This window comes from Lithobates pipiens, unplaced genomic scaffold, assembly GCF_037356315.1.
Source record: "Lithobates pipiens isolate NorthernLeopardFrog02 unplaced genomic scaffold, aLitPip1_a1.2 Scaffold_16, whole genome shotgun sequence".
In the NCBI taxonomy this organism is placed as follows: Eukaryota; Metazoa; Chordata; class Amphibia; order Anura; family Ranidae; genus Lithobates; species Lithobates pipiens.
Window position 1 is genome coordinate 537,803,051 of NW_027507748.1, and position 14,343 is coordinate 537,817,393.

General features: G+C 42.6%; 1 protein-coding gene across 1 annotated transcript in view; it reads right to left on the minus strand.

Annotated features, from left to right (window-relative positions):
• The window catches only part of SUCLA2 (succinate-CoA ligase ADP-forming subunit beta), a 130,700-nt gene that overhangs the window by 87,168 nt on the left and 29,189 nt on the right, over positions 1-14,343 (minus strand). Inside the window, exon 2 of the mRNA XM_077483256.1 lies at positions 3,922-4,099. Coding sequence (XP_077339382.1) covers positions 3,922-4,099 — 178 coding nt within the window. The remainder of the gene's footprint in view (positions 1-3,921; positions 4,100-14,343) is intronic.

Consider the following 14,343-nt stretch of genomic DNA (forward strand, 5'->3'; position numbering starts at 1 on the left):
CCCCATATAAAATGTAATTATTTTTTTTCTATTTTTTTCATATATTTTTATTTTTTATTTGTTGTCTTAATTGTTTGAGGCATGTTTCTGCTGGGGTGTCACGATGTCAGCAGCTTTGATTGCTGGCATGTTAGACGATTCGCAGCAATGAACCACTATCTGAGGATTTTTCTTCCTTTGCAGACACCCATGTCCCAAAATGCATTGCGGGAGCTTCCCTCTTCCTGTGGGCTGTGCACATGTGTTATACACCCATTTTACACTGCACAGGTTTTGGCGGATATAAAATGACCACCGAATGCCGTTTTAGTGTGCTGTTCAACTGCCTAGCCACCACACGTGGAAATTGTTTGTTCCCTCAACAGCATAATATAAGGTGAATCTTTGGTGATGTTCATTGGACTATTTCCTTATTGTATTTGTTTGTTCTTTGTTTGGCTAGATGGGAGAGGAACAATTTGAAAAAGTTACTTTTTTTGTCATTAATTTTTTTTTTCTAATTTATTTATTTCCTGGGCTGCGTTTAGGCTGGGCTGTTGTGGGCTTTGTGGCCCTGACTGCTGATATGGCAGTAGGTTTGTGTTTTTGTTGTGTTTCTGGTTATGAAGATTTTCCTTTTTTGCGGACACTTGTGTCCCAGAATGCAATGCGCACACATTCCTCTTTCAGTGGGCGATGCTCTTACGCTGTACATTTATTTTTAATTTCACACTGAGCAGGCCGCCGAATGCCTGCTTCAGTGTGTTGTTCAAACTGTTTAGACGCCATACGCATTGATATTCTGTTCTCCCAGCAGCACAATATAAGGTTTTTTTTTTGGTAATGCTTATGGTTAGATCTCTTTATCATAATTATTTTTATTTTTTTTTACTCTTTTTTTGGTTTTGAGATATTTATACATGTTCATTTATGAGTACTTTCTTTTTTCTGTTTTTTTAGACCTATGTGCAGGTTTGAAGCGGGCCACCTATGGGTCCCTAGCACTTTCTGGCTGTGCATCTCCGTGGGGCAATCTACCAATAATTCTGGCAGAGAACATCTTCAATATACATACACATACATACATACACACATACACACATACATACATATACACACACACACAACTATTTACTCTTTATATGAGATTCATTCTCAGTTGTTTTGTTCATTTAAAAATGGTATGTACCCTGGATGTATATGTTTGAAGCTATGTGAATCCTGCCTTGTTGAACATGTCGTTAAAGAAATTTCTCTCGTTTTGATTCCTTTTCAGACTACAGCTATTTGTTCTCCTTAGATATGCCTCTGAAAAAGGGAAGGTTTTCCTGAAACACGTCAGGCGTTTTGGAGTTCACATTATAAAACCATATATGAAACCTTTGATGTTGTACAGACTATATATTTACATGTATGATTCCACGCATTGATATATGTATGGATTTTTATACTGTTCTATAAAACGATTTTGTGTATAATTTTTGTGAATAAATTTGTAATGTATTTTTTACTCATATTTTGGTCTGCCTTAAAAGTCTGGCTGTACCGGGGGGTACTGTGATCTCCTTGTTAGGGGATCTTTCCATTTTCCTGTCTCACAGCCAAACAGGAAGTGAGAGGAAATCCCTGCAAATTATGGGAATTCCTTGGAGACACCCAGGTCACTAGAACTAGTGTCCCTATTACTTTTCTGGGGACAGTCCAAAATTCAGGATTTTTCGTTACTTTTACTTTGAATAATAGTAAAACAGGGCAAATAAAGAGGGGGAATCTCCTTAACGGAAATACAGGCAGCAATAAACACAGCTATTCTAATCCCTCTCCACTCTGTCCAAAAAGAGAAAAAAAAATAAAAAGTTTTGCCTTTAGTTATAACCGACCGCCCTATTACAGTTTTACTGCTACAGGGTGTCAGGTGTGTGACAGAATCCCATATTTATATATATATATATATATATATATATATATATATATATATATTATATATATATATATATATATTACACACATATATATACACACACGCATGATTCCAGCCAATTCCAGCACCAGCTCCTGCCAATCGTCAGGCAGAGAGACAGAACTGTGATCTGCCAATATAAAACAAAGCAGATTGCCATTTTGACAGGTGGGAAGGGATGGAGTTTATGTTCCTGCAAAGCAGGGAATAAATTCCCTCTCTTCATCTAGTAAAAGCACCTGGCAGTATGTAGTAAAACCCTGGTTAAGCACACAGCTAACCCACCGATGGCCCCTATTAACCCCTTCCCAGCCAGTGGCATTAGTACAGTGACAGCGCATATTTTGAGCGCGGATCACTGTTATTAGTGTGACTGGTTCCCAAAATGTTTCAAAAGCGTCAGAATGTCCCCCGCAATATTGCAGTCCTACTACAAGTCACTAATGGCCACAATTAGTAAAAAAAATGTTTTAATAAAAATATCCCATAGTTTGTAGAGGCTATAATCTTTGCACAAAATCAATATACGCTTATTAGGATTTTGTTTTAGCACAGATATGCAGCAGAATACATTTTGGCCTAAATTTATGAAGAAATTAGATTTGAATTTTTTTTCTAACCACAGGCTAACAGAGCCAGCGTCCAGCGCTCAGACGCTGTGTCAGTCTGACACACCACAACCGCAATTGTGGTATGAAGCCTCCGACAGAGGCTTCTTACCACGTGATCAATCACAGCTGATCATCGAGTAATCCAGGAAGTGCCGGTAAATGGCTTTTCTCGGTTCACAATGGCAGCTCTCCCTGTCACTGGGTCTGCGCTGATAATCAGCACATTGATTATCAGCACACCCCCCCATCAAAATGTGCCCATCAGCTGCCAATCAGTACCCATCACCTGCCAGCCTGTTCCCCACTATAAACAGTCAGTGCCCATAAAAGCGCCAATCAGTGCCCCCATCAGTAATGCCCGTCAGTAGCTTCTCAGTGGGGCCTATCCAGTGTCGCCCATCAGTGCCGCCTATCCGTGCCCTTCAGGTTTTTTTTTTTTCCAAATTTGTTGGTCGTTTTTCCATTTATAGTGCAAAAAATAACTGCAGGAGCTGATCAAATACCACCAAAAGAAAATTATAAAAATGTAGCATGGGTACAGTGTTGCATAACTGCGCAATTGTCAAAGCGTGACAGCGCTGAAAGCTAAAAATTGTGCTGGGCAGGAAGGGGGGGGGGGGGGAAGTGCCTGGTATTGAAGTGGCTAATCAATATGTTTTAAAATCTAATCTAAAAAATATTTGGTATTTTCTTTCCCTAAAATTGTGTCTTTTTTGCACTATAAACAGAACACAGGTTGATCAAATACCACCAAAAGAAAGCTCTATTTGTGGGAAAGAAGGACATACATTTGGTACAGTGTCCCACAACCGTGCATCTGCCAGTTAAGGTAACGCAGTACCACATCGCAAAAAAAATGGCCTAGTCAGGAAGAGGGAGAATCATCTAGGAGGTCAAGTGCCTAAGTAAAGGTTCCCAGAGAACTGGAAATTTTAGTGGTTCCTCTGGGGTAGAAAGGTTGACAAAGGCTGCTCTAAATACTCAGTATGTGGGTGTAACTTATTTTTTTTTTTTTTTTTTTTTTTTTTAGGTAAAAGGAGGTTCTAATTGTTGGCATCTAATCTGGAACACCTGACACTAAACCCGTGAATAAGAAGTGGTTGGAAATGCATCGGTGAACTTTTTCCATGCGACAGATCTGCATTTTTGTTCATTTAGATTATGAGAACTGAAACGGCATATCAATTTAATGTTTTGTTTGTTTACCTTTATTTGTAGGCATTGTTTGAGTTGTTCACCTGTTAAAATGTGAACTCATCAATAATTCACATGAGGTGTACGTCACATAACTATAAATTGCCTCTGGTTTAAACAGCCAACTCTCAACTTTCAAATAAAGTTTTATCCTTTTTGGCACCAGAATACCCATACCTATTTCTTTAGCTACAGAATAAGCCTCTTCTGGCGTTCTTGCAACAAAGCCTTTAGGGATGGAGATGCCAGCATCTTTAAGAAGATCCATGCTTAGATACTCGTGCAGTGATAAGTTTCTGTGTGGTTGTGCTTGTAACCCATGGCAACCGAAGAGACCTGGGAATCCACCAAGAACCTGCAAGGAAAAGAAACTATTATTACAAAAAGAACAGTCAAACCAGTGTTAGAAATCAAGTTATAGTTTAGTAGTCAGAAATCATAATTAACCATCCCCTCAAATCATGGGAAAAGTCTGAAGATGAGCGGTCTGTGGATTTTCGGATCGTTAGTACGCTGCATTCGACAGACAATTTGACTTTTACAGCACACAAAAGCTGGATGTGCAGCCTATAAAATTTTTGTCTGATGTTAACTCAACGGCTGATTTTTCGGATGGTCAGTACAGAAATCAGTCACACAAAAGTCGAAAGTACAAATACGCATACTCAGAATCAAGGAACGACTGGCAAGAGTTTGGCTTGTAAACTACTGTTCGTAATCTAGCATCAACATTTGTGACATGGCAATTGATGAAATGTCAAAATTCTCATCTTCTTTAACCACTTGCTTACTGGGCACTTAAACCCCCCTCCTATCCAGACCATTTTACAGCTTTGAGCACCGACGCACTTTGAATGGCAAATGCGTGATCATAACACTGTACCCAAATGACATTTTTATAATTCCCCCCCCCCCAAATAGAGATTTCTTTTGGTGGTATTTGATCACCTGTGCGATTTTTTTTTTTTTTTTTTATGTAAAGCCCGAATAAAAAAATTATTATTTTTTTTTTATTTTGTTATAAAATTTTAAAAACGGGTAATTTTTGTCCATCATTTATGTACACTGATGAGGCGGCAGTGATGGGTACTGATGGGTGGCAGTGATGGCCAGCATTTCTATGTGGCACTGATTGGCACCACTGGTGGGCATAGATAGGTGGCACTTGTCATACGACGGCCTCCCGGGAATTCACATCCGCGCTGTGGCCATCATTCGGCCATAGCGCGGATGTCAGATGGTTAATGGGATAATAACGAAGCTGCTTTGCATGTAGTTATGCCAAACCTATTTTAAAAGGGCATTTGTTTTGTACGATTACCAAACTTCTACTAACATGAAATTCAGCATAAGGAGCCCATGGGGTGGCGCTTGAGAAATAAACTTATGCTCTATACTCGCATAGTACTGTACATCACTGCATTCATGTTTGTCAAACAATTTGCAAATAGTTAGTATGCTAGGCAAAATCCTGAACACGTCTTTTTGTCAAAAATCAGACGCTTGGTCGTCCAACAATCAAACTGTGTACAAGGCTTTAGATTGGAATAAGCTGCACTGTGTGACAACTGATGGAGGAAAGCACATATCTGGGGTGAAGAAAGGCATGGTTGAACAAATAACAAAAGCTTGTAAGGTTGGTGGATTCTCAAAGCCCATGTTTCTGCATTGCATTATCCGTCAACAAGCATTGTGTGGAAAATATCTGGATATGTCTTGCATTCTGAAACCTGTTCCTTCAATAGCAAATTTAATTCAATCTTATGGGCTTAACCATCGCCAGTTTTGCGATTTTCTAGAAAAAAAAAAAAAAAACAATGGCTAAGTTGTGGAACAGTTCTCACTGTGACCCACAAAAAAAATATTACAGGTGCCACTCAAGGCTCCAACAGGTTCTTTTGGAATGACAAACCGTTAGACGTGCCCACAGGGACAGAGCTCATTCCAGCTCAAATCATCCAATAGAGAAAGGAAGTCACATATTGCAGCAAAATCCTGTGAGGAGATACATGACAGCCCCAGCTCGGGCTCCAATCATGGGCCCTGGAGGCTGCGTTAGACATGTTGGTGGGCATGGTCTGGTTGGGGACCCAGCAGGGGCTGACATGCACCTCCTCACAGAGTTTTGCTGCAAGGTGCGACTTTCAGGATTTCCTTACCCCATGTGGAACAGTTCTATCATGCTTCTTTCAGTTTAGAGAAAAAATAAATTCATTTCTCACAGTAGATAATAGACCCGACCCACTTTTATCAAACAGTGCCTGGCTTTGGAAATTGCCCCTTTTTTATCATATGAAATCAACTGAATTTAAAATTGCAAGGTAAAACTGAATTTGATTTGTGACCACTTTGTGCATATCAAGTCATTCAGAAGAAAACTAATGCTGTTTGAAGGACAGGTAAAAAAGTTCATAATTTGGTTAAATTCCTATGCTGTGAAAAATGAAACACAATTTACTTTATTGATATGCAACTGAAATTGTTTAAACAAAAAGAATAACGGGAACAAATTTTCTGATCTTGATGGGAAAGCAGATGAAACAAAAACCTTTTCAAAATCCATTTGACTGCAATGTTGAAACACTCTCAAGTCCGTTTCAATTGGAAAATGATTGACCTACAGATGATATGCTGAAAGACAAAACATAAGGAAGCAAAATTTGATCCAATTTTGTAAAGCTCTGCAGCCTAAGGCCTCATGCACACGAGACGCAGTTAAATGCGCGTTCAGATGCAGTTGGACAGTTTTTTCAACTGCTCCTAAACTCATTCAATGTTATCCTATGTGTCCATGCACACAGTCTCGTTTTTTTTCCGTTTTTATGCAGTTGCGTTTAATCTCGTTTTTCCAGAAGCAAAAAAATGCGTTCAGAAGAAAAAATTTCCACGTTTCAGACGCAAAGCGCGGCAAAACGCCACTACCGCGTTTAGCCGCGTTTATATGCGTTTTTAAAGGTGACCTTTTTTTTTACATTAAAAATCTCAAAAATGATTGCAAATGATGAAAAACCATTAGAAAAATATTTTAAACAATTGCAATTGCAAGTGGACAATCCACAACTTGTGGCAAGTGACATGGCAGGTGGCAAGTGACGTGGCAAGTGGACAATCCACAACTTGTGGCAAGTGACATGGCAGGTGGCAAGTGATGTGGCAAGTGGACAATCCACAACTTGTGGCAAGTGACGTGGCAGGTGAAGTGGCAAGTGACGTGGAAAGTGGACAATCCACAACTTGTGGCAGGTGACGTGGCAAGTGACCTGGCAGGTGACGCGGCAAGTGACCTGGCAGGTGACGTGGCAAGTGGAAAATCAACAACTTGTGGCAGGTGACTGGCATGTGACGTGGCAAGTGGACAATCCATAACTTGTGGCAGGTGACGTGGCAAGTGGACAATCCACTTGTGGCAGGGGACGTGGCAAGTGACATGGCAAGTGGACAATCCACTTGTGGCAGGGGATGTGGCAAGTGACGTGGCGAGTGGACAATCCACAACTTGTGTCAGGTGACGTGGCAAGTGGACAATCCACAACTTGTGGCAGGTGATGTGGCAAGTGATGTGGCAAGTGGACAATCCACTTGTGGCAGGTGACGTGGCAGGGGACGTGGCAAGTGGACAATCCACAACTTGTGGCAGGTGACGTGGAAAGTGATGTGGCAAGTGGACAATCCACAACTTGTGGCAGGTGATGTGGCAGGTGACGTGGCAAGTGGACAATCCACATCTTGTGGCAGGTGACGTGGAAAGTGGTGTGGCAAGTGGACAATCCACAACTTGTGGCAGGTGATGTGGCTGGTGACGTGGCAAGTGGACAATCCACAACTTGTGGCAGGTGGCATGGCAGGTGACGTGGAAAGTGGACAATCCACATCTTGTGGCAAGTGACGTGGCAGGTGATGTGGCAAGTGACGTGGCAAGTGGACAATCCACAACTTGTGGCAGGTGACGTGGCAGGCGATGTGGCAGGTGATGTGGCAAGTGATGTGGCAGGTGATGTGACAAGTGGACAATCCACATCTTGTGGCAAGTGACGTGGCAGCTGACGTGGCAAGTGACGTGGCAAGTGGACAATCCAAAACTTGTGGCAGGTGACGTGGCAACTGACGTGGCAAGTGGACAATCCACATATCGTGGCAAGTGACGTGGCAGGTGACGTGGCAAGTGACGTGGCAAGTGGACAATCCACAACTTGTGGCAGGTGATGTGACAAGTGGACAATCCACATCTTGTGGCAAGTGACGTGGCAGCTGACGTGGCAAGTGACGTGGCAGCTGACGTGGCAAGTGACGTGGCAAGTGGACAATCCAAAACTTGTGGCAGGTGACGTGGCAAGTGACGTGGCAAGTGACGTGGCAAGTGACGTGGCAAGTGACGTGGCAAGTGACGTGGCAAGTGACGTGGCAAGTGACGTGGCAAGTGACGTGGCAAGTGGACAATCCACATATTGGGGCAAGTGACGTGGCAGGTGATGTGACAAGTGACGTGGCAAGTGGACAATCCACAACTTGTGGCAGGTGACGTGGCAGGTGATGTGGCAAGTGATGTGGCAGGTGATGTGACAAGTGGACAATCCGCATCTTGTGGCAAGTGACGTGGCAGCTGACGTGGCAAGTGACGTGGCAAGTGGACAATCCAAAACTTGTGGCAGGTGACGTGGCAAGTGACGTGGCAAGTGACGTGGCAAGTGGACAATCCAAAACTTGTGGCAGGTGACGTGGCAAGTGGACAATCCACATCTCGTGGCAAGTGACGTGGCAAGTGGACAATCCACAACTTGTGGCAGGTGACGTGGCAGGTGATGTGGCAAGTGATGTGGCAGGTGATGTGGCAGGTGACGTGGCAAGTGAAGTGGCAAGTGGACAATCCACATCTCGTGGCAAGTGACGTGGCAGGTGACGTGGCAAGTGACGTGGCAAGTGACGTGGCAAGTGACGTGGCAAGTGACGTGGCAAGTGACGTGGCAAGTGACGTGGCAAGTGACGTGGCAAGTGACGTGGCAAGTGACGTGGCAAGTGACGTGGCAAGTGACGTGGCAAGTGACTTGGCAAGTGACGTGGCAAGTGGACAATCCACATCTCGTGGCAAGTGACGTGGCAGGTGATGTGGCAAGTGACGTGGCAAGTGGACAATCCACAACTTGTGGCAGGTGACGTGGCAGGTGATGTGGCAAGTGATGTGGCAGGTGATGTGACAAGTGGACAATCCACATCTTGTGGCAAATGACGTGGCAGCTGACGTGGCAAGTGGACAATCCAAAACTTGTGGCAGGTGACGTGGCAAGTGACGTGGCAGGGGACGTGGCAAGTGATGTGGCAAGTGGACAATCCACAACTTGTGACAGGTGACGTGGCAAGTGACGTGGCAAGTGGACAATCCAAAACTTGTGGCAGGTGACGTGGCAAGTGACATGGCAGGTGATGTGGCAAGTCACGTGGCAAGTGGACAATCCACAACTTGTGGCAGGTGACGTGGCAGTTGGACAATCCACAACTTGTGGCAGATGACATGGCAAGTGACGTGGCAGGTGATGTGGCAAGTCACGTGGCAAGTGGACAATCCACAACTTGTGGCAGGTGCCGTGGCAAGTGACACGCTAAATACAAGTACACTGCAGCTCTCACAGCTGCTGCTACTCACTTTGGTCTCACAAAATTGCTGAAATAGTTAATTTTTGAGCTGGGGAGGGTCTATGATGTTAGCTTAACTAAACGCTTCTAGACGCAAATGCGGTAAAACGCCGCTAAATCGCGTTAAAAATCGCGGCAAAACGCGCGTTTCTAAACGCCGGTTTCAACATGTGTCCAGCAGCGTTTGCATCTGCGTCTCGTGTGCATGAAGCCTAAGCAGTTTACAAATTTGAAGCAATTTGCTCGTAGACTTCTGTCACTACTTGGTACATCAAACATACCTGTGTGAACAAACATTTTCAAAAATGAAGTAGGTCAAGTCTAAATATCAAGCAAATTTATCTAATGATCACTTGAAGTCTATTCTAATAGCTGGCTACCAAAGCTTGAAACAAATCAGCTCCACTGTTTGCATTAAACACTTGCTATAGCTATAATATATACAAATTAAAAAATATATATATATAAAACACACACACACACACACACACACACACACACACACACACACACAGTGATTTACCAGGGTTATGACTGAAGCTTTCAGCCATAATGCCTTTTTTTGTTTGTTTTTTTTAGCCACTGACTTTTCTTAGATTTTCTCATGAAAGCGGTCTTAGCAGCCAATTAGCCGCTGGATCGCCCCCTTCATCTGCTCGCCGGCGTTTCTTGGACTTACCATTTTTACCGGCACGCCTGAGACTCAAACTGACAATTACATTGCTTGCAATAGGAATAAAAGTGATGATAAAAAAATAACTAAAACATTTTTTAAGTGCCCACATCCCTCTGTGCTCTCGTGCAGAAGTGAACGCATACATAAGTTGTATATGTTAACGATGTTCGCACCACATATGAGGTATCGTCGCAAACCTTAGAGTGAGAGCAATAATGCTAGCGCTAGTCCTTCTCTAACAAAAATTATCATGTTACCAGTTTAAAGGGTCGTCTTTGGAAATTTTTAAGCTTCGTAGTTTCTCGCCATTCCATGAGCATGCGCAATTTTAAAATGAGACATTTTAGGTATCCATTTACTCTGCGCAACATCATCTTTTATATTTTAACAAAAAATTAGGTTATATATAGTGGTTTTTTGAATTTATTAAAGTGTATATTTTCCAAAGAAATTGCATTTGCAAACCAATACTATTTGACATAAAATATAATGATCGCCATTTTATTCTCTAGGATCTCTGCTAATATTATATATATGTTCCAAGTAATCTTCTAACAAAAAAATACGGTTTCAAACCTGTAAACAAAAGTGCCAGAAAAGGCTTTGTCGGCAAGTGGTTAAATTTGTCAAAGAACATACGCAAGAGATTCATTATGTTTTGCGGTTACTCAAAATTGCAAGATCTGTTTTGAAAGGTGCAGACTGGATTTATTTTCGTTTGACCTTTAGTTTATTTTGAATGCCTTTGCTTTGGCTTACTAAAGTCATTTATTTACTTATTTTTCCATTCATTTATAAAATAACATATTCTTTGGAAAATCTACAGTGTGCCCCTTGGACTGAACAGTTTGGAGAACCCAGCTGTAGAGGAACCTTTGAAATAATTTTCAGGTCTCGGGAAAACCCCCGTTATAATTATAATAATAATAATAATTTATATCTATGATTCATAGTACACTAGTGTGATCAGTAAATCAAAGAGTTTTAAATAAAATAAATGTTCTTGACAAAATGATGTTCAATTAAAAAAAGGTACATAAAATTAAACAATGACCAGAAATAAAAATAAAGACATTATGTAAAAGGACTGAAAATTGTAGCACCCCCTGCTGTTGCCTGTCAGCGGAGAATTTCTCCCTAAAGCCTGGTACACACAATCAGACTATTGGACGAATGATCTTCTGTTTTTTTGTTTTTCAAATCAGCTGTACGGATTAAAAACGAAAAATTGTACGATCTGGCATTGTACAAAACAATTTTTTGTGCGTGTCCAATCAAATAATATAGATGAACTGTCCTGATCGGCTCTTGAAAGCTCTGTACCAACGATCCGATTAACGCACAATCGATTCGAAAGCGGTATTTTTCAAACTATTTTCTGATTGTGTGTACTGGGCATTACACTGGCCGTCAGACGTTACATAGTTAGTCAGGTTGAAAAAAGACAAAGTCCACTTTTTTTTTTTTTTTTTATATGGTTGAAATAAAGGAAGGGCACACTGAAAACTGACAAATATCCACTTGAAGACCAAGCTTTTACTGGCACTTTATTTACATGCAAAAAAAAAAAAAAATGATTTAGAAGACCCAAACATAAAAATGTATTTTTAAAGCAGAAGCCCTAGAGAATAAAAATGGTTGATGTTGCAGTTTTTTAATGTCATGTGGCATTTGCACAAAAACACAATATAATGCCCAGTTGTTTGTTTAAAATATAACAGATGATTTTACACTGAGTAAATAGATAAACATGTCACGCTTTAAAATTGTGCACGCCCGTGCAACAGTGACAGACAATGTCAATTTTAATATCTATAGGTGGCGCTTTGAAAGCCTTTACAGGTTACCATTTAAGATTTGTTACCTCACATGTGGACCGATGGCTTTGAGAGGACAACGGGGAACAAGAACTTTCATTATTTTTACACTGTCCATTTATTTTTAAAGTATTCCCTGTGATAGCAACAGGTACTCTTATGGGGCGTCTCCTTTGCCCTTAAAAGCATTTGATCACACCAAAAATCGGTGTGATCAAATTGTTTCCCTTTTTTTTTTAAATGGCGCCATTTACATCTGGGGAAATGGAAGCGACTTCCCTTCCCGTTTCCTATACCATAGAGGCAGTCAGAGCTATTGTGGTCTCTGCTTACCTGTATGGCTGGCCAGCCAGTGGAAGTGCTGGCGGTTGCCTGCTTGGGCAGCCCCATCCACACCGCAGCAACAAAACTAGCTACAGGGGTGAATTCCTCTGATCGACATGTCACAATGCCCGCAGGCCTCCTCTCAGGCAGAACAATCTGGCCACACTCGACAGGGAACAATAAACACATTTTTCCCTGAGAGTCAGAGGCAGCAGAGTGGGAGATCCAAGATGGTGCCGAAGCGAGCGGCTCCACAGCACCACAAGGAGCCGCCATTCCAGCCTGCAGCATCTCCTATCCCCTCTCCTCTGTCGGTGAGTGATTCCCCCCCAGTCTCCCCCCTCTACTGTATCCCAGGACCAGAGCACAGACCTTGCAAGCCTATTTGTGGATAGGGACATTCCCTACTAAGGAAGACTCTGAGCACTTCACCAGCTTAAAGCAATTGGCGAACAGGCTTGAGATGGTGGAGCAAAAAGTTGACACCCTGACCACCATATCTATATTGGGAGACCAATGCACCGCTCAAGATCAGAAAGTTGTAGCCCTTCTCTGCCAGCTGGATGACTTCCAGAACTGTAGCAGGAAGGTGAACATCTGCATTTGCGGTCTTCCTGAAACCACAGATCCTAAGGATATCATTCCTACCTTAGGTGGCATATTCCACAAAATCCTGAAACTCCCCGTTACTGCTTCTATTGAAATTGACAGAGCCCACACAGCGCTTCTACCCCCCATCTGATGATCCTGAGAACCCCAAGGACATCATCTGCAAATTCCCCAAATTTACGCTTAACCACCGAAATACAGGGCACTTACACCATCTTCCAGCACTGTCACATTTTGAATGACAACTGTGCGGTCATGCTGCACTGTAATCATGTGAAATTTTTATCATTTTCTTCACACTAATAGAGTTTTTATTTTTTTTTTATTTTTTAGGAAAAAGACCAAAAATTGATGAGGCAGCACTGATGGGCAATGATGAGGCACAGATAGGCGGCACTGGTGGGCATTGAAGGGTTGTATTGACAGGCACCAGTGATGGGCAGAACTGACTGGCATCACTGATGGCCGATTGCTGGCACTCAAATGTAATCAGGGCACTGATAAGCAACTGTTTATAGCAAAAGAGCCCCTACCCCACCTCGACTCCAAACTCTTTAAACTACTGAGTTTCACCCCCACCTTGGGACATAGCTTTCAGATGACCAAATTACACATCTCTACTAATTAACGCATTCTAGCGCCATTGACTCGAAGACTTAGGAGACAAATTACAACATGCCAATGCGTTAGTATTGTGTACCTACAGCCTTTTCACAGCTGGAGAGGTTGCAGCCAGCATGGTAGACTGCTGCACTTGTGGTTGGAGTGCCCTGCGATTTTTCCTTTTTGGTTAGATATTAAAGGCTGGGTTCACACTGCTGTGGGATGCGGCTTGCAGCAGGTGAACCCTTGTGTCCCTGTTGTCAGTCAGTGGTGTGTTGACGCGTGACGCAGCTCCTCCTGGCCCCTCTCTTGGTGGTAGGGAGTGTGTGGCCGCACCGCGTGCCCAGATGCCGAGGGATCCATGATGGATGCTGGATGCCCAGACTTAGGCACCAGCCTTTCCACCTTGCTTTATTATTATCAGCTGTCCCCTATTATTCAATTGGGGATTGAATCATCAAGCAGGAAGTTGAATGAAGTCATGAAAGCGGATCCAGGGGTGGCAACATGTAATGACAGACAGGAACGCCTCTCTAGTATTTGGGCGACATGGTAAGATCACACCTCTGACCCTTCTTTGGTCCCGATTGGTTTAGATGTTGCTTTGTTGGAGTTAGCAGAGCCCTCCTACTGTACTTGAATACTGCAGCCATTACTAGAGTTTTGATATCATACTTTTCTTGGCAGCTTATGTTTATTATTACTTTATTTTCTCCCAGCCTCCTGGATTGGTGTGGGTGCCTGCAGTCCTGGCACATTTTGAATAAGCCCTCTGGTTATATACTAAAGTTGTTTTGTCCCTTTTATTTTTTTTTAAATGTCTCTAGGTTACCAGTACCTTGTTTATTCCTGACGCATACAGCCTAGGTCCCCATATTTTGCTTTCCCTGGGATGCCCCTCATGAGAGGATGGCCCACCCGTCTTGGACTGGCTTGCTTTCC